Here is a 22,650-nt window from a genome sequence, read left to right on the forward strand (position 1 = left end):
TATTTGTGATGTGGCGGATGCACAGGACAAGTTAATGTGATGGGCCATTTAGTGCTGAACGCTCCGACACCACCGTGCCTGCTTCACCTGCAGCTTTCTTTCACACTTGCCAGATGCCTGTTTCATCAGTTGTACTTCAGACTTCAGTTATGCCATTTTCCTCTGATGGCCCAGAATTTTACAGTTTGTAAGTGGTATTTCACTGCCTATGACTATGAGTACGAGGCAGTCATGGAGATGCACTACCCATCAACCTAGCTAGCCTGTTGGTATCTTATTTGCCAGAGGGGTTATGTTTTTTTCTGGTTGAGAAAGTGCCACAGGGATTATGTGATTCCCATGTCATGGCTCCATCAAAATGCTCTAAGGTCCTGTTTGTTTCCGCTTATAAGCGGCTTATCAGTGGAAATAAGTGAGAATCCCGCCAAACGCTTTGCTTATTTCCACCGATTCTCGCTTATGTGGTAAGCCGCTTAAGAAATTTGAACTACGAGAAGCGAAAAGCGAGAAGCGAGGAAACCTTTGCTTAGATTATAGTCCAAACGTGGCTAGGAGAAGCGTATACAAATGCTAAATCACGTGCTGACGCCAGGACGAGAAACTAAACACGTCAGGCCCACCAGCAGGCCGACTAGCGGCCCATAAGGGAAACCACATGGGCCAGGGCTTAAAGTGTACGGCCCACTCAGCCCAAACCGCAGCCCACTTGGCCCAATAGGGTACCCCACGCCTGCCAGCGAGGCAGCGAGAGAGAGCAACGCGGAAACCGAAGACCCAAACGAACGCTAGCCTAGTCACCATGCCAGCCAGACGCGTAGGGTCGTAGCCGCAGGCCGCAGCACAGCGCACTCCACTCCGCCAGTCGCGAGCCGCAGCTGCGCGTCGCGTCGCACCCATCCTCCCTTGCCATCTCCTCGTCGTCTTCCTCGCCCCCCCGCCCCGCACGCTCCCAACTAGGACACCGTACCGCCAGGTGATCCCGCGCGCCTCCCCTCCCCTCCGCTTTACTCTTCCCTCCCGCGCCCATATCCCGAGGCCTCGGCCCCCCTCGATCGCTCGCCCCCGGCGGCGGATCCGGCGCCGATTAGCTGGGGGGCCCCGCGACAGGTACCCTGCCCACCGGATCTGGCCGCACGGTTTTGAAATTCAGCTCCCCGCGCGGCGAGGGTAGCGGCGCTGCGTGTGCGGGGGTTCTGTGGTGCGACGAGCGGAATCCTGCGGGGGTTTCGGCCCTGTTGCTGCGGCTGGATCGACGGGGATGCTAGGGTTTAGGTCCGATTTGTGGTTGGCAGGCTAGCTGTGTGGCGCTGCGCGAGGCTGGGTTTCGTTTGGTGCTGGTGAATATCGTGGCTGCAATTTCATCGGGAGCAACAGTCTCGTGAAGTGAGAAGCCCTGAGAGCTGAGATTTTGAGTTCAGGGCTTGTTTTTGGCTACATAGTTCTTTTTAGGGCTAATTTTTCCCTCCCGGAACAGGCCTATTTAGTACCAAAGGGTTTGTAGTTAGGTTAATTGCGGCTCACATAAGCTGGAGCATACTTAGTGCAGTTCCTATTGATGGGAAGCATCAATGTTGTGTGTTCATTTATATGTAGTATTGGCCAAGGCTGTTTTTTCCCCAGGGTTGCTTTGTGCCTTTAAAGCTTTATTACCTGTTTAAAATTGGGAGGTTGTGGGGCTTGTTAGGGACACTTCCACACAACAGAGTCGGTTTTGTGTATCTATCACTTCCATGTGGGGGTATAAGGTTTAAGAGTACGACTTGCCAAGTTAGGCCCTTTCTGAGTGGTCTAGTTATGTACTGCGGCCAAGTTGACGAAATTGAGCACTAGAGAAGGTTTCTGTTGTTGGCAGAGAAACTAATTGATGGGATCACAAGGATCTAGTGTTTGCTAGTTTTTTCAGTACTATAAGTGTTTGGGACTAATGAGATCATGTGGATCGATGCCAGTTCATCAGACAGATGTGTTTGCTCTCTTGTGTTTACTGGTGAACTTTATAAGGCTTTAGCATAATTTCATGGGAAAATATTGTAATTTGTTTTGCAAAGTTAAGTTGAGTTCCTACCAATGGACCTCATGTTATATTTAATCTTACCTTTGCTCTTTGTTTTTCCAATTCAGGTTTTTGCTTTATGCTGGTTCATGTGTCCACAGACAATGGACTAATTGCTGGCCCGTTTCTGTGATTCACAATGGGAAGCAGTGGAGCAGATACACCGTCTAAGACAACCAAGGCTTCTGCCCCTCAGGTTTTTAATGCTGGTCCTGTTGCATTATCTTTCTATCGAAGAAAAGAGAAGCTAATACCTATTTGCTAAAAGTTTGTCCTTTCCTATAACAGGAACAACAGCCACCCGCTACCTCAGGTGCTGCAACACCGGCTGTTTACCCAGATTGGTCCAGCTTCCAGGTGAGTGAATTTCCCCTCCTCTTCCCTGATCCAATCGACCCACCCACAATCTAGGATGCACTTTTATCCCCTTTGGTGGCGACATAAGAGAAAAGGGAGATGAATATATAGGTAGTGGCTGTAACCTTCATTTCCATAAGTAGTAAATATATAGTCCCTATCATAAAAGGAGAACAATCAACACAATATAAGCACAGCTGAAAGCAAAGCAATGCTGATTTTGGATTGCAATTTTGTGCGAGAGATAATCAGAATGGGAATATGTACTTTCCCCCATTATTATGGGTTCACAATGAAAAAAAGTATTTCTTGCATGTCATATTTCTTTTCTTGATGCAAGTGGTTGACTTCCTTATCCATCTATATCATCAATAGAGATATTGTTCCAGCAATGCTGCTTCTGTTAGTAATCATGTTCAATTGTTGTTTTCAGGCATATCCTCCAATCCCACCACATGGGTTCTTCCCTTCACCTGTGGCATCAAGTCCACAGGGTCATCCATACATGTGGGGAGCTCAAGTAAGCCTTTTGCCTTCTTTTTTTAATATATAATGATGGCTGACTGCTTTTGTTTTTCATTTTTATTTTTTTTATCAGTGAGAATATTGTTTAAGTGTAGGTAAAATTTCTATTTACCTGTACACTTCAAATGGGAGAACTTACCTGTCTAAGAAATGTTTCTTGTATAATGGTTCTATGATTTTTTTGCAATTTGATAAGTCTTGTACGAGATGCGGTATAGGAGCTGTCTGCTTGGTGATGTTCTGTTATATGGCAGGCCTGTTGACACCGTTATTTTTACACAATATTCTTTGCAAGGAAAATTAATCCTTATTTCTTTAACAATGACGTGTTGCCATTTAAAATATAGATCTGAACCAACTTACTAGTATACTACTGATATCTGATATAATGGAAGGTGAATTCAGTGGTTCAAAATTGATTTCTTTTGCTAGTGAATAGGTAATATAATTTAATAACGAAGGCATGTTTTTGGTTCACTATTTTCTTATTACTTTCTTTCAGCCTATGATCCCACCATATGGAACACCGCCGCCGCCATATGTCATGTACCCTCCTGGAGTATATGCTCACCCATCCATGCCCCCGGTATGCTCAACACATGGCTCTAAATTTTTAATATATGCTCATCAAATGGCAATGCTGACGTTGACTATCATTGTACTGTTTTGCAGGGTGCACATCCATTCACCCCTTATGCCTTGACTTCTCCAAATGGCAATGCTGATGCTCCTGTAAGACATGACAATCTTAGCTTTATCATTCTTGTGCTTATCATCGAGGAGTCTAATGCTTGGCTTTCTAGGGAACTGCTGCTGCGGCTGGTGATACTGACGGGAAGCCCTCTGAAGGCAAAGATAAAAGTCCAACAAAAAGATCCAAAGGAAGTTTAGGTAGCTTGAACATGCTTACTGGAAAGAATCCCACCGAACATGGTAAGACCTCAGGAGCATCAGCAAATGGAGCCACTTCTCAAAGGTATGTTTTTGTCAACTTAAACACCATTTGTTCTTGTGTACATCCTTCCATTTGTGTTAGTAAAAGGTTTGGTGTTTCTGTTTGCAGTGGGGATAGTGGGAGTGAAAGTACAAGTGAAGGGAGCGAAGGAAATTCTCAGAATGTAAGTTCTGCTCCTTCATTTTTGTTGTATATGCAGTTTACACAAGAATAGTTGCAAACATTTATAATTTCTCTTTGGCTATCCATTGGGGATCTGCCTCCTGATATGTTGTCCAAATATTTCGGACCACACTAGCATATTGCTTCTACTTATCTTTTTGACATGAGTCATGATTTAGCTGCTAATGCTTGGGAGTTTGTTCTAATGCCTTTGCATCATTGGGTAATCTTTACAGGATTCACACCACAAGGAAAGTGGACAGGAACAAGATGGAGGTAAAATATACGAACATATCTACTTGTGTTTCTCCTTTTGCATTTTCTGAAGTTATTTAATTTGTGTGCCAATTTGCATTCAATTAGATGTTCGAAGTTCCCAGAATGGTGCATCACGCTCGCCATCTGAGGGGAAATTGAACCAAACAATGGCAATCATGCCAATGCCATCAAGTGGCCCAGTTGGTCCAACTACAAACCTCAATATAGGGATGGATTATTGGGCCAACACAGCAAGCTCCACTCCTGCAATTCATGGCAAAGTGACCCCTACAACAGGTACAGGTGCTGTGGTCCCAGCAGAGCAGTGGATACAGGTTTGTGTTCTCCTTTTTACTCTGCTTTGTGTGGATGGTGTTCTGCACCCTCTCCTTTTATTTTCAAACTGAGCTGAACTCCATTTCCATTTCATATACGGAAATGTCCAACTGTGTTACAGAAGAACCTTTGCCTTCTATATTGTGTTATATCTGTTTACATTTTTTGTACGCACCATATGATCAGTTCAATGGCCTGATCCTTTGCAATGCGGGTATTCATTAGAAAATCTATATGTTAAGAATAAATTGTGTTGGTGAAATTGATGTCAAACTGTTGTATGAATGTATTTGCTAGTAGCCTGGTTCAATGTACTTTTAGTCCTGTGTACACACATCAAGAATGAAGTGTGTGTTGTCTTTGACTGTGTTTTGCTATTTTCTGTCTTCTTTTCTTTTGCATTGTTTCTATCCAAGTCCTGCACGCATGATATGTTTTATAGAAGACATATGGCTTATGAAAATCACATGAGATATTCAATCAGCAGTTCATATATAAAGTTATGGGTTCAAAATTTGAAACTAGTTATGTTGACTATCTTCTGGTTCAGGATGAACGCGAACTTAAAAGGCAAAGAAGGAAGCAGTCCAACAGGGAGTCAGCACGCAGATCTAGGTTGCGCAAACAGGTAATTGTTGGTTCAACTTAGCTATACTGGATGTCATTGTATTGGTCACTAGTTGATGGAGTACAAATGTGACTTTTGCAGGCTGAGTGTGAAGAGTTGGCTCAACGTGCTGATGTTTTAAAGCAGGAAAATTCTTCACTTAGAGATGAAGTAAACCGTATCAGAAAAGAGTACGAGGAACTCCTATCAAAGAATAACTCACTAAAGGTTGGTCCACCACTTTTTCATTTTTATTGTGCTGAAGTATATATGCTAAATACTTCTGTTCTGCTTTCTGCTCCATAGGAAAAACTTGAAGGCAAACAACACAAAACTGATGAGGCAGGATTTAACAACAAGCTGCAACATTCTGGCGATGACAGCCAGAAAAAAGGAAATTAATTGAGCTATCATGCAATGCTCGCATGGCATGGCCCTAACTAGATTATTGGGAGGCGCAATTGTAGTATGCGTATTAACTCCTTACTTTATTGCAGTTAATTGTTACCAGGTTGTGATAATGTTAATGCCAACCTTGTGTGTGGGTGGTTCCTGTTTCAGATCTATATCTTGGCTTATCTTTTAGAAGTCAAGATGTGACTGAAGACGTAGGTTGTGACCCAGTTCACTGTATCTGTTAGAAATAGTGGATAAACTCAAATTTACAAATTTGTATTGCTGACTAGTGTTGTTATGTATACCTGGCAAAAGACTGGTTTCTTTTAATTCAATCAGGTTGAACATTTTGCTGGGCTTGCACTTCTGCCTAGTTTATGTATAATGTTGCTTACATCAGTTTGTTCCCAGTTATTTGATATAATAATTGACAAATGGTGGAGGGAGAATGTTTCATCCTCTACACCAGTAAATGTTTTGCGTGTGTGCAAGTCCCTCTTCTTTTTGCGTTTGTCTTTACTTTTAAGTCTCCGGGTTAGTTTTGGTCATGTTTAATTGTGAGCCATGGTGGGATATTGTTTCTTTTATTGTTTGGATAAACTGCCAGCTGTTGGTAGTTGATTAAAAGGCATACTGCTAATTTTCTGCTCAGTGCTGTTGACAACCGTTATTCTTTATTATCCAACTTCTATCTCTGGAGTATGCAGCAGAATGGTTTATTAAACTTGTTTTTCTGGGTTGCTAAAAGTTGTCCCTGGTTCTGATAGATTTATGTTGGCTCCTGGTACCTGTACTTTTATGATCTTGTTTTAATTTGTTTACAGGAAAATGTTTCTGGAGTAATGATAGGATCAAAGTTTCGTCTGCTAGATGAGGCAAGCACAGTTCATTAACATGTCTGCTGACTGCTGCACAGGTAGTAATTTATAAATTTTTATTATTTTTTGATAGAATGCTTGATATGAAGTTATCAGACTTCTAGAAGATGTATAATGATTGATATAATGCTTGACGAAGTCAAAATCCTACTTCCATGCACTAATTTTCCTCGAATGAAGATTCATTCATTGAACAAGGATCTGGCTATGGGTCTAGATTCAGAAAATGGAAAATATCAATGCTATCATTAAGGTAGTACTAGCCAATCCAGTTTTGGACATAGAAGTATCTGAACTTTGAGAGCTTCCTGCTGCAGGTTCATTGGCAGGGAGCGTGGCAGAACCTGTGTTGGGAGATGGTAAAGAAGATGTGCTCAAGGATTGGTTTTCAGCCAAAGGTATCACTGGTGCTGCAGAAGTGCGAGTGCAAGCGGCTTTTACTCTCTGTGCTGCTGTTGGCCTTATGACTCCATTTATTCCGTGGCACCTGAACAACTTCCCTGAGTGGCAGAGATCAGGAATTGTGAGCTTGATGCCGTTGATGTAGAGCTTCTGGTCCCTGCTGTTGGTCACTGTGATCGTGTCACCCGAGTGGCGGCGGGTGGGAACTACTGTTCCATTGGGAAGTTTGATGAGGTCGTCGAACTTCAGCGGTGCCGCGATGGAATGCCTGGACAAGAACTCCAGCACTTGGCTCTCGGAGATTGATGCCGTGGACATCAGCCTGTCGCTGGGCATCAGGAAGGTGGTGTTGCGCGGTATCTTCTCCTGCACCATCCTGACGAGCATGACAAAGGTGAAGTAGCGCGCCCGCTGCATTTCCTGTACCGTGGTGGTGATGTCGCTGCTGACCTTAGGTGGGGAAGGTACGGTGGCAGCGGTGGCGCCGGAGGCGGACACCATGTGAGTGATGAACAGGCTCATTGTTGCAAGGAAGGTGGATGCCATGGTGTAAATGGGTTAGCAAGGTATGGCTCTGGTGTGACATCTATTTGCTCCCTGATTCTCAAGCGGGTTGCTTTATTACCAGATTGTGGGGTCGCCTGGTTGGGATGTGGCTGAACTACTTTTGCACACATATCTCCTGTGTGAACTACTGCTTTTTCAGGCGTTGTGCATGTTTAAACTACTTGATACTGCTTACTGTGAGCAGTGACAGGTTTCGTCTCTACTCTTCTACCAATACCTTATACCTCTCTTCTCCTTATTTAAAAAAAAAAACCCTAGACGGTGTTAACTGCTCGAATGTGCTTTCCGGTATCAGGTGTTTGTAAAGATATCAGATTCTTGGTTTTTTGCAGCTGCATATCGATAAGCTTGTTGCAGCATTGCTCTTGGGTTGAGGTTTTCGAACATGAAGGGTCATACCATATGAACCCGTTCGGTGAAATCTTCGTTTGACACCGCTAACCGTATGTGGAGGTTTTCAAAAAATTGAAAAGGATCAAACTTGTTTGTGTTTGAAAAATCTAAAAATTCATAAACTTGGAATCTTGGTCCGTTTCTGAAGCCTTGCGTTTAGCTGGTTGATCTCGGAGAAGTACGCCATCTCGATTCTCGAGCGTTCCACGATAACCAGTTTTTTTTGACATGTCATGAACTCATGATAATTAGTTTTTGACATGTCATGAACTCATGATAACCAGTTTTTGACTTTTGATCGACACCTTCAGGCTTCAGCGTGCGATCCCAACTAACTAAAAGCCGAAACGCAATACATAAATCGATTCTAATTATCAAGTGCACTAACGAGTTGACATACATTGATCAACATTTGCTAAATGCCTGGCAAGGTAGGATCATTGTCGATCAGTTACTGCTAAGTAATAAAAGAAATATACAGGATGACCGTTTTGCAGCAAGATGGAAGAAAAAGGATGATGTTAAGTACTAAACAGTTGTGAAAGGACGACTCAACTTTCTTTTTTTTTTTCTTTCACAAAGTCCCTCCATGGTTGCATGACACTTGTAAAGCCAGCAACAATCCCACACCTCAACAGTCAACACGGATGCAAGTGAGCAGAAACTAGTGAAGATCATTACATCATGTTGATCACAATCTTTAGTCAGTTCATACGCACCCACTCCGAATCCGAAAACACATATAGTTCAACTTCAATATTTGGCTGGAACATTCTGCGGATCTTTTCACGCACCTCCTTGCTTGGTGGAGGCGCAGAGTTCATCCTATGTTTCATGACAACCTTTTTGAGGATTGCCGCATTGCATTTGGATAGTTACTCCACAAATTCCAGTACTTCATGCGAACTTGTATAGGAAGTGATTTCTACCTCTTCAAGTGAATTGAGAGAAATAGCATCAATCCTGTGACTCTGTTCCAAGCGACAAGGGCAAGATGGCAGGCAGGGATGCTTCTGGAAATAAGAAATGACGATATTGTTTGACGATATTGTTATACCAGTGGTGAATATATAGAGCAAAAAACAACTAAGTTTGCTTCTTTCTACTGTGATGTTCAGTGGGCTCTAAATCAAGCACACATCCACGCAGGGACAGTGTAACCCTGTCCACCTCCCTTTTTTAAATGAACCCAAATCAGCAGCCAAAGAAGAAAAGGCACTAGCTAGAGTCGAACTGTCACATTGGTCGAGTGGTTTATATAGCATACCAATATTTTGAATACACCGAACAAACATATCCATAACCACAGCCACACCTCAAGAAAAAGCAGATTAGGAAACTCCCCATTTTCAAACAACAATTAGAAGCTCAAACCATGGAGCGACTAAAATCAAGAAGATTCCCATGTAAAGGTAGCAAGCCTAGAAATTACCGATGCGGAGTCACAGCAATCAAATAGGGAAAGCTTCCTCGTACTGTTGCAACTCCTCAAGAGATGCAACATGCCTGGTACCAAGCCATGGTGTTCCCATGCTGAGGATATGCTCAATATCTTACACTTGGGCAGCTTGTTGGTTGCATTCAAGAAGCTTTCATAGCCATCTATTCCCTGTCACGAGTAGAGATAAAGTAGCCACTGAATAATCAGAGAAACAATTACTTTTGAGGAGACTCTGTTGATACAAACACACCTGTGGAATGGAGATGCCCAGTTTCAACTCATCAACTTCGTCAAATTGCTGCATCAGGGACGCCACTGTAGAACTTTGACCGAGTTCTAGCAGCCGGAGGCGATGGCCAACAACATCAAACTGGTGGCACCGAGGGTCGTAGGCGGCGTTGGATAGCTCTGCAAGCTTCAGGGCAGAGATTCGCGCCTCATCAATGGCGTTAGATACAGACAGCTTTTCCAGCCTTGGTGCCACGATCTCTAGCTGTCGTGTTTTCCAGACACTGAACCACAGCGATTGCAGTGACTCAGAGCGTACGGAGAGGTTGGAGGCATCGACCAACATGATTAAGAGATTGAGGTCTCTTAGGCACGGGCATTGCGTGCACACGAGGGATGTGAGCTCGCTGCCTTCCATGCGGGCAAGAGTATCGCCAGATGGGTCAGCTTCCCGAACAAGCCGGACGAGGGGGGGCGGAGCCGCCAAGGTCCTCCGAGGCTAAGGTCCATTCCTGTCACTCCTCCGGACGCTGGAAGCTCGAGCACTGCCGCCTCTGCCCCATCGACTTCCGGCTCGAAGAACGGCAATACCCGCGGAGGGACGTAGAGGAAGAGCGCGCTCACCACGCGCTCCGAAGCGAAGCGCAGCCACGGCTCGATGCGCCCGGCCAGGACGCCGCCGCCGTACTCGGCGCGCAGCGCGATGCTGAGTCGCTCGAGGGCCGGGGCGTCACAGGCCGCGAGGGCGGCGTCGACGGTGTCCAGGAACGAGGCCGGCGGCGGCGGCGGCGCGTCGACGCGTTATTCAAGGACGAGCTCCGGCAGGGAGGCCCAGACGTGGCGCCAGCGGCGGGAGAGCACGCCGGTGCGCACCGCGGCGCGGGTGGAGCCGAGGCGGACGAGGATGGCGTGCAGCAGCTCGTCGGGGAGGCCGCTGATGCAGTCCTCGCCGGCGTCCATGAGCGGCGGAGGTGATAGGGACTCGAAGATTGGAGGGCGTTTGGGGATTTAGGTTTTGCGAGGTTTGGAAAACGAATCGCGGCGGCGGCGGCGACGACGAGCGACTGAGCGAGCATGGCGGCCGCGGCAGAAGGGCTTGTCAGATGGGCTTTCGGCCCGATGGCATTGCCATAGTTTGTTGGGCTGGGCCGCTCAGATCAGATATTAGTTGCAGCAGGAGAAAGTGAGAAGAGTGTCTAAAAAAAAGTCAGAAGAAAAAAAGACCTTTTTACCTGCCGTTGAGTAATATCGAGCACCATCTTCCTGACACCTTCTTACCTTCTTCCTGGCACCTTCTTACCTTCAACTGATCTTCCTAGTTGACGTGGGTAATTGTATCCTGGTTCGCAAAAAAAAAAAAGAGGGTAATTGTATCCCAATTCATGTTAACTGTGGATAGTGACAAAGTTAAAAAAAAATTCTTTACATACTACAGACAGGTTTGCGACGCACCTCTGTATCAGGGGATAAAAATTTACTGTAAATCCAAATAGTCTAAGAACTCTTTCCCCCCAAAACATTCTGTAAGCTTGTGCTATTCACCTTTACCATTATCTCAAACAAACATCTTATGTTACAACGTTACAGCTAGACTGGTAGCACAGCCACCCACGGTGTAAAGTTAAAAAAAAAATGTACACAACTTCTTGCTGCCTACAACTCTTGATTTGGAAGCGCCGACAATGCAGCTTGCAGAAGAGAAACAAATTTTGACCGCAGAGTGGAGATTGTGAGTCTCACAGACACTTCATCGTCAGTGAAAGAAGCATCACCCCCTCTCGATTCCTCAGCTTGGGCTACCTGACCTTGCAGGAATCGTCGCACGCTGGTCTCGGCAATATCCATTAGGCCCAGGGACGGATGAGTGTGCATCCATCTGGAGATGACAAACGCAGCCAACAGGTACTGGCCTTTGAGGACCAATTCAGATATGAAATACGGAAACAAAACACTACCGAAGAGCAAAGATCTGTTGGTCTTTGACGTGGCTTCATCGTTCCATTGCATAAGGAGATCAGTCTGGAATGACCTTGCAAGATGCCCAACAAGATGGCATAAGTAAGAGAAAAATTTAGAGTATGCTTCTTCCGTTGCGATCTTCTGCATAGTTCCAGATGTCAGAACCAAGGCAAGGAGCTCATGATCATCAGCATTTGATGAGGTGGACACGGTTCCTTCCCTCATTTTCAACTCAACCATCTGCAGGCACTGCAGTCTTAGAGTTTCATATGGGAGTAATAGGACAATTTTGAGAGCCATGAAGCAGTCCAGAGCAGACATAAGTTCAACCAAGCTACAAGCTTCTTCTTCCTCTAGGAACACGCTATGCTTCGAAGATGCTCGGTCCAGAAGTTCAATGACCTTGTGCAGCTCACCAAGCTCAACACGTTTTCTTATAATCTCCATCCAACAACTGTGGAGGGGATGGACAGATAACGGTGCACTCTCTTGTTTGTTCTTTGGACTCTCCAACTCTTCTGGTAGGGCCTCCCATCCATCATCCCATCCATCACTCCAGTCACTTGTTTCTTTTGGTGATTCATGAGGCGGAACATGCTCTTCTTTGGGGGAGAACAATTGCTCCCACTCTTCTAAAACTGCTTCCAAAACTGCAACGTTTGCAGCAGAAGCATGTTCTGACAATTGTAAGAAACAAGATACTGCAGAGTCAAGAGTTGCTAGGCTTTCTGGAGTGATATTAGCATCAGGAAGAAAAGCAGCGACCATCTGAGTAGATCTAAGTGCCACAAGAGTCCCAGTGATGGTGCTAGAGGAGTTGATACTCTCATCAGCTATGGCAGCGCCTGTTCCATGCTCATACCATGACTCCCACGGCTCAACCTGGGAAACTATCTCATTTGGAAGAGTTTTAAGGTTTCTTCCTGTGATACATTGCATCAGCTGTAGCGCATAGACTCGCAATTGGCTCTCCAGCTGCATATCTTCAGAAAAGCGGATTAACTTCCCCCAAACACCCGACCGGACCATTTCTAGAATGCCAGCATGTTTCCCCGTTGACCGGCTCAAAGATGACAGTAACTGATGAAACAATATTTGATATTCACAAGAGCCCTCAATCAAATCTGACAAACACTCTTCTGTAGCAGCATTATAAAGTTCTAATAGATCCAAAGAATTGCTTGGATCTGCACTCTCACCCCCCAATTGTCCCTGTCCTCCATAGTATACTTCAACTACAGATTCAAAGCTACAGCCTGATAGAATCATAGCTCGACAAAAACGCGAGGTTTCCACCATCATTCCACTTTTAAGGCAATCTTTTACATACATGGAGATGGCACCCCAACCTTGGTGCACTGTTATCTCATCATGTATCAAGAGCTGCCTGAAAGCCCCCATGCACAAAGATAACCTATTTGAATTTAAGTATTCTGTCATTTCATATGAGGAAGCATCAATTGACTCCCCCGGTATGTCATCAACAAGTTTAGACCAAAATGTTAGCAGCGTAGCAAGGGGTTTCTTCCACGAAGGTTCCTGTGGATGGCTTCGTGCTAAGTTAGATGGAAAACACAGGGTGCAGTACCTTCCAATAATATATGAAATATCTGTGGCTGGAAGAGCTTGGATGTACTCCCTGCAACTATCATAGTTCAACTCAATTTCACATAGGAAAGCTTGCAACTTTTCATAATCTGTGCAGTTCGATCCTGCTTCACTGCGGCCTTCTAATGATGCCAGCAAGCCAAGAACATAGTGTTTGTAAACACCTTGTCGTGATACGAGTCCCTTGGCCAGAACATCAACATACATACTCACAAGAGCTTGTACCATATCGGCTAGAGCAGTGACAGTAGAGGCATGGATATTCTTGCATACTTCTTCATTGAAATGCTCAAAGTTCAGATTATCCAATCCAGCAATGTTTTTATAGTTCAAGCCATCAATGAAAGAGACTTTCTTGCACTCTTCCTCAAGGACCTTATAATACTGAAATGGTTCGAGCTTATGCGTATGCACATGCTCTGGATATCTCAATTCTATCTCATTGGTCCTCTTCAGATATGAGTGGCATGCTGAAAGAATGCCATAAATGTAAGAGAGGCGTTGCTTATTATACCCATCGATCTCCGGATAGACATCTGAATATATCATATCAATCACACCCTTAGCTGATCTGACAATGTCCTCCCGGAAATCAGAAATTTCGTTCAAAATATGATTGTTATCCCAATATTCAGAGAGAAGACTGCAGGCGAGAAATCGTAAAAGCACCTAAATCCAAGCAACAATATGACATTTTTAAGCATCAGAGACAAAAGTACAGATGAGAAGTTTACATCTAAAGAAAACTAAAATATAAGCTCGGATCTGCGAGAGGATACCTCCGTTCGTTGCAAGCCATATGTCTCAGCTATCTTTACTGCTTCCTTCAGTATGTGTTTTTTCTCCAGCTTTACAGAGTCAACAAAGGAGAAAATTACTCTTTTGATATAATTAACATCACCAGACAAGAATCGAGATGTGTCTATATCAGGTAATATTTGTCTGAGCATTCGCGCTTGATCAGCCAGTTGTTTCTCCTCCTCTAACTTTGATTTCCATTCTCTCCAGAAGGTTGTATTTGCCATATCAATCTGGTCTAAATCATCTGTCAAAGTAAAGGTAAAAACAAAAACAAAATGGTAAATATTAGCATAAAATAATTCACATAAGGGAATATTGAGCCTGACTGAATACTCAAAGGTAAAATAGTGACCATACTGATGTGCTGTTGTTTTTAATACACCTACCTGTATCTGCTGAGGTGAACTTCTCATGAAATTTGTGAAGCAACAGATTTCTCCTCTGCTCAGGAGTGGAACACTCTTTCTTAGAATTATTGAGGGAACTATATAACATCCCTATACTCATCACGCTGCTGATTTCTTGATAACATTCTCGTCTTTTTAGCTCTTCCTCTATTATTTTCACTCCATTGAAAGGGTCCATGAGATTCAGGAGAACTGAGCAGCCAAGTACATCGAACTCTTCATCAACAGGAGGCTCCATTATAGACTTTGCAAGAATCATAATTAGATTATCATTGGGAGCCAACCCATTTACAGCTAACCAATATATGATGCTAATTGTTGCTTCTACTTTTGTTGAAAACCGATATTTCCTAGTGGTATGATCTGTCCTTGAAGTCTGATTTTCACCATCCCACATTTCCTCATTGGACAATTTCAAAAGCCATGGTAACTCCAGGACTGCAAAGGATAAGAATTTCCGATTGTCTACCAGCATAGACTCCCAAGTATGTGCATCTCCATTTGACAAGTCCAAGCAAACTTTTGACAGCATTTCTTTAACAATTTCCACATGATCTTTGTGTCTATTATGGCCACTGTCATCTCTCAGATCAAGTATGTCTTGCACACTTTGCACAGGAAGTGGTGTGATTGAAGACCCACCAATCAAGAAATTGGGAGGATTTGTTCCTGTTGTAATCATTAATTTCTCAAATTTACCATGAACATCAAGCTCCTTCCAAGCATTCAATAATTCCCCAACAGATTCTTCGTCACAATGGCTGAGAGAGAAGCCCAATAGCTTTTCACGGGTACCAGTATCCAAATTGTCAAGTGGAGGTCCTCTAGCAATTGCAGCACATAAATCCCACACTGCACCATGACTCTTTTTTGTTAAATTTAGACAGATATCAAAGGCTAGTTGAAGATCACCATTAACAACAGCTTCTCTGGCAATAGCCTCCTCCACAGCAGCTACTTCCTCTTCACTTCTTAACCCCAGAAGTTTAGCAACATCAATAATCTCTTCAAAGTGAAGATATGCCCCTGTTTGACTCGTAATAACCATGCAAATGATCTCCATAGGGTCCTTTATCTGCCTGAACTGAACAGGAAGGATGGTCACTCCTAGATAAGGAAGTCTAACAGTAAGAGCATCAATTATATCAGTTTCTGCTTGAACATTTTTGCTATTAGGTAACAGATTCAGGCATTCCCTGGCCTTCCAAATCTGCAAAATATTGTATAATCCAAGGGACCATTAATCAGAAATGAAATAGCAGATCAGTATTAGGATGACAAATAGTTTGGTATCATTAACTCACTTCATTCCCAGACAAAGTTGAAGCTGAGAAGAAATACTCCCTTGCAGCTTGTATCACAAGATTTTCAGCCTTCTCTGTGGACAAAGAAACTGCACTTGTTCCTCCAAGATAATTCCTGGCTAGTGAAAATTTGCCAGCTTTCAAAAGCCCTCTGATAAATTCTGCCAGCATATATTCTGAATCAAGAAAAGGAAATGCCTTTTCTTGGAAGAGTTTCAAATCACGCCACATGTTAGCCCACTCATTGTCTGATCGAACAGGTTGACGTCTGCCAAATTTGGATAGAAGCAGCCGTATAAGTTGCTTTACATTCTTCTTATCTAAGTGAGCACTAAGGAAGAAATGTGTTGGTTTTGGGACCTGTAATCAAATTCAGCTATTAATTGCACTGCCAGTGGAAAACATTGCAAACGAGTAAACAATCCACAAAAGTGAAAGGCATAACTGCTAGCAAGCTTTGTAGTTTATCAGATGTACTAACATAAATTTAACATGCCTATGTGAAAATTAATATCCAAAGATGTGAAAATGCACGAGAACAATTGTACAACTTATTTACAAACAGCATCCGCCTAACGTGTTGTTCCCCAGTGCATTCTTATCCCCACTTACCAGAGCTGCCAAGCCCACCAAAGGATAGAAAAGAAAGAACACTGACTAAAGAGCACTACCCTTCAATCTTGGCAACAACTTGAAATCGTTCCTGAAGGTCAGGTTCCTTCCCATTGAAAATCTGAAGGTTGCCAATACTACAAGCTTCTTATAAGCCGACTGAATAAATTGAACTATTCACTGCTAAAATGAAAGATCCTTAAAGTCCATTTAGCAGTTCAAACGTGAGAGTGGTTCTGTGAGGTAAGTGGTGGAAGCAATTATGGGAGCGGATTTTGGTTGGGTCTGGGCTTATGGAAAAGAATAGACAGATAGACAGTTTTTCCCAGCACCAGAGCATGCATCTCCCCTCACATATGCTCACAGGTATCCCTATACAGAGCAGCAATGCTAAAACAGTCCAAGTAGATTTTCTGCAATTTAACATTCAAAAACATGGAAGAAGCCAAAACAAAAACACAAAAGCCGTAATTTTATTGAAGAGGCATCAATACCTGATAATAAGCAAAGAGCCGTCCTACTTCTACATGGCCTTCAGCAACTTTTAGCCTCTTCTCCAATATATCAAGATATTTGACATTATTAAGTTTGTAAGATGCCGAATCATAGTGATAAAAATCTTCTGGACCATTGCCCAGAGCAGATAAGATATCAGCACACACACATTGCATCTCATCATAAGAAACCACAGAAGAACCAAGAGCTTGCTTAGCATCTTTCAGATTGCATTCTTCTTCACTAGCCAATAAAGATTTCTCTCGTTTTGTTTTATGGAGTAACTTTGATAATATCGATGACATGGTATTCCACTGGTTAGTTGCACTGCACATATAAATGCAGTGAACAGATGTTTCTATCATTTCAGCAAGATCCTTGAAGAGCCCATATATTGGTAACTCCCCACAACCATTTTCAACGACGGCTAAGCAAATGGAAAGCTCATTTTCAGCAGCTACCTCTTTCAGCCATCTAACCAGGTAGGATTCTTCTTGTTTGCGTTCATTACTTGAGGAGATCAGGTGAAATCTCTTCTTCATAAAAGGGATTGCATTTTCTTCTAGCCGTTGAACAACTGTATCTTCTTTGACTCCTTTGAGGATGATTTTGAACTTCTCATAATCAGGCAGATCTTCCCATGTCACAAGATTCATTATAAACTCATTCAACTCATTAGAATATACAACTTGGTAGAGGCATTTAATGTCATCAAAGAATGGCTGCAACTCTGCAATGCCCTTTTGACATGCAAGCTCTATCATGGCCAGACAATTTTCCAGCTGTCCACTCAAGCAGTCAATGTCCCTTGCTCTGTTCTTGTACCACTCACAAAGTTCAGCAACAGAAGGCCATGAAAAGCCTGTTGATTGTTTTACAAGTATTTCCGTTTTGATCTCTCCAATCTTGTCTGACTGGGTAGGACAATTGCTTATATACGAAACCATCTGTTCACATTCAACCCAATCACCATCTCTTAATATGACAACATTAGGAGGGGATTTCCCTGGTAGCAACTGACTATAAGTCTGAACAGCAACAGTTTCTGGGATAGCAGACAAAACACGTAAAATGTCTGAAGAGATAGTGTACGGATGACGTTTGAAGATAAGATTTAAAGCCCCAATTTTGCCACTTTCAGCTAAAGCTGTGGCAGTTTCCACCAGTGCCATCGAACGGAATTTGCTATATTCTTCTGCTGAGTACCTGCGTAGCAAGACCATTGCATTTAGGTAGAAGAAACTAGTAATCAGCAAGCAAGTAAAGTCCAATGTAAAGCGGCAAACTGCACATCAACTGTATGTGCAATCAACTTGCAAAATATTTTGCTCAGAAAGATGACATCATCGACAGTGTAGAAAAAGAGGCAACTCTTTGAAGAATTGGAATGAGACATCATAGAACCCTAGAAATGTCTAAGTTATTGATAAAGAGAGGAAAAGGTCACAAACCATTCCTTTGACTTAGAAGATTAAAGATTGCATTCATTTTCCTTTTTCCTTCATGTAAAAGAGCCAGGTTGCCATTGGGTTAAGCTCATTTTGGTGATAAGTGTAAAGCTACGCTAAATTACCAAGAGAAATGTAATAAATGCAGAAATCTCAATAGTACATTTTGAGTATTGGACTGTGACTCAGATATGCTCTATGCGTGTAATGAATCATCTTAAATTTATTAGATGTGTGTAGGTGTGACTTAACAACTGTATTATAGTTGTAAATACTTCCAATATTAATTAGCATTTTGCTGGTTGTGAATCCTTATCCAAAGAAGGAATGGCAAGAACATACCTTCCCATATTAATTCCCAAGAATGTCTCTAACATGTCTCTGTGCCGCAATAAACGAAGCCTAATGATTCGACTGTCCCATGTTGAGCCCTCGCTGCTGTTATCCAACTGAGAAAATTTGTAATGGTCAGTTATGCGAAGTCCAAAAGAAAGTAGAGCCCTTAAAGCTGCTTCTGTAGGCCCAACTTTATTTACACATTCTGATAATACAAATACTTGGTCTTTAATTTTTGCTAAGTACGAGTCTATCTCACTAGTATCACCATCACAGTGCAACCAGCGTGCTTTAAGAACTTCATCCTTATCTAGATTATATCTGGAAGCAAAATCTAAGGCCTCCTTGAATCGATTCTCTCTTATCATAACAGAGTACATTTCTGTTACTGTAACTTTGGAGAATGATATCAGACTCCAAAACATTTTATCCATCTCCGTTTGTTGATGCTCCCTAGAACCACTAGGTAGGTTAGGTTCCAAATCACTGTCCATCCGCTTGTTAGCTGAAGTATTTCTTTCATATCTGCTAGATTGCAGAATAAAAGCATGTCCTTCAGTAGCCTTTGCCTTCTCCAACAGTGGTGTGGATAAAACTGGGTCATCTTTGGAAACAAGATCGCTTTCAGTGATGCCGTACATGCTAATACTACCATCCGCTCTTACCAACATGAGAACATTATCTGTCCACCAACTGATGTCCTTAACATCAATTAGGCATCTACCACTTCCAAGAGTATGAAGCGAAAAAGTGTGTTTGTCACCATCAAGTGCAAAGAGGTTTACAGAGCCAGTCAAATCCAATGTAGCAATATGCTTGCCGTCAGGTGAGATCCTGATTTTTGGGGATGAAACAAAGGTTTTTTGATCATTCAGAGGAGAAAACACTCCTTCCAACTGCACGCTTTTAAATGAAAGACTAAGTTCCAAATTTCCATCGACGTGTAATAGGTACAGAAAATAGGTTCCTAAAATATAAGAGTAAAACTATTAGAAACAAATACACCATTTGACAAGAAGTTCATGGTATGTGGAATTTACAACATAAAAGCTCCTATATGTTCTTTTATCAAGATGAAAATGTAAATATCAAGGGAGAAGATCAGCAGAAATCTATATGGTGCGAAATTTCAGAGAATAGGCTACATAGTGCAGGACTGACAAGTAACAACCAGTAACAGGTGTAGCAGTTGAAAACAGACTAGTACATGAGCATACCAGAATAACTATTGGAGTTAAATGAAGCATTGGAATCCGCAACTAGGACAAATAGTGAGTGACGCTGATCGTAATCAATGCACGATAAACTCCGAGGTAACTGTATAGTCCTAGCTGACACCACATCTTTAGTTGATATAGGTACTTGACACAAACTGGCCTCAGGTTCTTGAGTGTAATCAAATCTATGAACCATGCAGTCACTTGTAAAAATGTAGAAGCCCGGCCTACAAATATTCAAGTAATTTATTAGTTGCTGCCAAATTATCCCAAGAAATGAAGAATCATATATAGACTCTTTAAGGGGAAAGGTTCTAACTGAAAAACAATTGAGAATCACCTAAGCAAGCTTGAACCATCCTGCACAACCAGATCAATAATGGAAGAAGATAGCTTCAACTGATCGCATGTCCTCCTTGCTAATAACTCCCCATTTTCTTTGATCAAGTAGAGTGTGCTTAGGTCATCCACCACACCAAAAATGCCTTGAGCCTCCAGCCAAGCCCCATTAGTGAAAAATGTTATTCTGTCATTATCTGGCCATAAATAATTAGAACACAGTGTGTAATCAGAACAATTTTGATACCTAGTACATCACAATCCCGTGAAATCTACTGCAGAAAAATGCACAAGGAACTATGTTTCGCATTGTAAAACCATTTTCAAGCACCTGAAAAGAAAAGGAAAAGATGCAAATCGGTACTGCGTAGGGATTGGAGCAAAATGCCAACAGTACCACATTTCTGTCAACAGAAACAACAGTTGCCACCTAATCTCCCAAAATTTCTAATTGGTCTCTCTGAGGAATAGAAACATAATGATCACTGCAAAATGTATGCTTGATGTGCATAAATGGTAACATGATGCATGGACTGAAATCCTTTCAATAGTCAGCACAGCTTTTCTTCCAAGCATGGAAATAGCAGCCAGCGCCCAAATCCTCCACATATGGGTCAATAAATTTGGATCCTTCACATATACTACTTACATGCGAACTAGTAAGTTAGGCAACTAGAGTCACAACAACCTTACTTCTGCATATTAGTAATGTAATATTACACATCTGAAAATGCTATTGTCAAGACCAAAGAATGATAGCTTCCACAAACACCAATTTTCATCTAAATAAATGCAGATTATGATGATTACAGATGTCACATCTCATGAAGGACTTCAAAGTTCAAATGCTAGGTAGTTCCTTCCTCATTCCAATGGAAATAGGTTAATACTCTCGATGCACGAGACTTGAGTAGACCCTTTCTTTCATGCTTAATACACTTTATAGTTAATCCATGTTAGTGACACAATAAGAACCAAAACCACTCGTACTCACTTACTTGTGTAAACACCACAAGGTGATGCATAGCCATCACGTTTCCTCAAGATGGTGATGCGATTCCCAACAGTTACAGACACATATTCTGCATTCATCGAGACGAACAATGACACGCCATCCCCCCTCTTCCTCTGGCTACTCCTCCCCAGCGCGCTGTACCTAGCCCACCTCTCCCTAAGCTTGCTCACACCTGCAAGTGTGGTAGTAGCATGTAGAAGCAACTGGTCAGCGCCACACCCTGTATGGATGGATTTGTGAAGGTTTTAAAGCCAAGGAATTGTACCTTGCAAGGAGAGATAGGAGAGGACCCCTCCTCCGGCATCTGAGCTACCACTACTTGTTGCGTCGCCCTGGTATCCTTCCTGCTACGATTGCAACAATTACATAAAACAGTGAACATCGTCAAGATTTCACAGAAACCTTTTTAGCTTCCAAATACTACTAATAAAATCTAGTAAATTAAACACCCTCGCAGCAACGTTGCACAAAATAAAAAAAGCATAGAGAATGATAAATAACTATTATAAAAAATATGCTACAAGAGAAAGCAACTTGTGAGTCAATGTGATAACTCCGGCGACACCTTCACGCAGAGGAAAATGAGGAAAAAAAATGAAAAAACCTCAGGAAAATTAGTGCTGAAAAGAGCCAATCCGACGCGCACCCGCCGCGCAATCTCCTCCGAGCACAACGCGCCCGCGATTGGATTCCGGGGCGGGAGGAAGCACGGGAGGACGAGAGGAGGCGGAGGGGCAGGGCACTCACATGAGGGATCACGTGGGATCCCGACGCGTGGCGGCGGATCTCGTACAGCGCGTCTTCCGCCCCCGCTGCCATCGCCGGCGTCCCGCGCCTCGCCGGAGATCTCCGAGTTCGAGCTAGAGCTCGAGTCGAGGGGTTCGTTTTAATTTCTCTTTCTCTCTGTTTTTTTTTTTCGTTTTTCCTCTTCCGGTGAGGTGCGTCGGCTCGGAGCCTTGTTCGTGCTCGCGCTAACAGGTGGGCTTCACGTGCTGGGCCTCGATCCCTGGTTTCCTATGGGCCTTCCTGGTGTACATGCTGCTTTCGGCCTTTCTGCGATCTGGTCTCGAAGAAAGAAAAAAAAAGGACCGAATGGCCGAATTTTCACGACTGATGTAGTGATGTGTGTTCTCTTTCCTTTTAAGATGCTAGTATTCATAAAGGCATTCCGTGACATTTACGTTATTCTGTTAAATTACGATGACACCTTAGCTGTTTTCTCATAAGTTCCACGCCAGCACTTGCACCCAAGATAAATCTACCAAGAGTGAAATATGTATTGTCCCCCTCAAGACTGATGCAAGAAGTAGAGTATTGAATCCGGATGATCTGAAGAACCCTGCAGAAGTGAAAGCGCCACAACCTAGACACCTAGTCAGAGTCAGACCACAAAAAGCGCCAACATACCTAGAGCTGCTAACATCAGAGGAAGAATTTGACCTTCCAACAGTGCCCCCGGAAGGAAGCCATCAATTGTTCACAAAATGTGACCTTGCAGAACAACAATTCACAAGAAACTATTGGCTCAGGTTCGCACAGTTTTTCAGGTGC

The 22,650-nt window shown here is 43.0% G+C and overlaps 3 protein-coding genes across 5 annotated transcripts; 1 reads left to right on the forward strand and 2 right to left on the reverse strand.

The window, feature by feature from the left end:
* Positions 1-815: 815 nt before the first annotated feature.
* LOC117850023 (bZIP transcription factor 1-B) lies at positions 816-5,996 on the forward strand. 2 transcript variants are annotated; one of them, XM_034731798.2, is made up of 13 exons: positions 816-973; positions 2,122-2,249; positions 2,342-2,410; positions 2,844-2,930; positions 3,438-3,521; positions 3,608-3,667; positions 3,739-3,911; positions 3,999-4,053; positions 4,289-4,328; positions 4,416-4,645; positions 5,197-5,274; positions 5,356-5,481; positions 5,560-5,996. In XM_034731798.2, exons 2-13 carry the CDS (start codon positions 2,193-2,195, stop codon positions 5,653-5,655), a joined length of 1,155 nt encoding a protein of 384 aa, XP_034587689.1. In that variant the 5' UTR covers positions 816-973; positions 2,122-2,192; the 3' UTR covers positions 5,656-5,996. The 2 variants fall into 2 exon arrangements, with proteins under 2 accessions (XP_034587689.1, XP_034587690.1); XM_034731799.2 differs by having other exon boundaries at positions 968-1,107.
* A 2,547-nt stretch (positions 5,997-8,543) lies between these two features.
* Positions 8,544-11,149, reverse strand: LOC117850026 (putative F-box protein At1g49610). Its single transcript, XM_072292337.1, has 7 exons — positions 11,011-11,149; positions 10,361-10,897; positions 10,150-10,264; positions 9,581-10,057; positions 9,322-9,498; positions 8,819-8,902; positions 8,544-8,731 (listed from the first exon to the last, which is right to left on the reverse strand). Exons 2-7 carry the CDS (start codon positions 10,516-10,518, stop codon positions 8,594-8,596), a joined length of 1,149 nt encoding a protein of 382 aa, XP_072148438.1. The 5' UTR covers positions 10,519-10,897; positions 11,011-11,149; the 3' UTR covers positions 8,544-8,593.
* LOC117850022 (MAG2-interacting protein 2) lies at positions 10,919-22,033 on the reverse strand. Of its 2 annotated transcripts, none has more exons than XM_034731797.2 (11): positions 21,847-22,033; positions 21,365-21,443; positions 21,083-21,271; positions 20,086-20,281; positions 19,746-19,972; positions 18,535-19,495; positions 16,744-17,950; positions 15,638-15,997; positions 14,313-15,543; positions 13,905-14,170; positions 10,919-13,794 (listed from the first exon to the last, which is right to left on the reverse strand). In XM_034731797.2, the coding sequence occupies exons 1-11, from the start codon at positions 21,916-21,918 to the stop codon at positions 11,212-11,214; spliced, it is 7,371 nt and encodes a 2,456-aa protein (XP_034587688.1). In that variant the 5' UTR covers positions 21,919-22,033; the 3' UTR covers positions 10,919-11,211. The 2 variants fall into 2 exon arrangements, with proteins under 2 accessions (XP_034587688.1, XP_034587687.1); XM_034731796.2 differs by having other exon boundaries at positions 21,365-21,446.
* Between the last annotated feature and the right edge of the window lie 617 nt (positions 22,034-22,650).

This window comes from Setaria viridis, chromosome 3 (assembly GCF_005286985.2).
Source record: "Setaria viridis chromosome 3, Setaria_viridis_v4.0, whole genome shotgun sequence".
NCBI classification, from domain to species: Eukaryota; Viridiplantae; Streptophyta; class Magnoliopsida; order Poales; family Poaceae; genus Setaria; species Setaria viridis.

Excerpts from the sequence above, each read along its gene's own strand:
- LOC117850022 (XM_034731796.2), bottom strand. The coding sequence starts at position 21,918 with ATGGCAGCGGGGGCGGAAGACGCGCTGTACGAGATCCGCCGCCACGCG. Across the intron at positions 21,447-21,846 it reads GATCCCACGTGATCCCTCAT|CAGGAAGGATACCAGGGCGA; the intron begins GTGAGTGCCCTG and ends TTGCAATCGTAG. Across the intron at positions 15,998-16,743 it reads GGCTCTTTGCTTATTATCAG|GTCCCAAAACCAACACATTT; the intron begins GTATTGATGCCT and ends ATTTGATTACAG.
- LOC117850023 (XM_034731798.2), top strand. The coding sequence starts at position 2,193 with ATGGGAAGCAGTGGAGCAGATACACCGTCTAAGACAACCAAGGCTTCT. Across the intron at positions 2,931-3,437 it reads CATACATGTGGGGAGCTCAA|CCTATGATCCCACCATATGG; the intron begins GTAAGCCTTTTG and ends ACTTTCTTTCAG. Across the intron at positions 5,482-5,559 it reads CAAAGAATAACTCACTAAAG|GAAAAACTTGAAGGCAAACA; the intron begins GTTGGTCCACCA and ends TCTGCTCCATAG.
- LOC117850026 (XM_072292337.1), bottom strand. The coding sequence starts at position 10,518 with ATGGACGCCGGCGAGGACTGCATCAGCGGCCTCCCCGACGAGCTGCTG. Across the intron at positions 10,265-10,360 it reads CCGGAGCTCGTCCTTGAATA|CATCGCGCTGCGCGCCGAGT; the intron begins ACGCGTCGACGC and ends CGAGCGACTCAG. Across the intron at positions 8,903-9,321 it reads ATTGCTGTGACTCCGCATCG|AAGCATCCCTGCCTGCCATC; the intron begins GTAATTTCTAGG and ends TCTTATTTCCAG.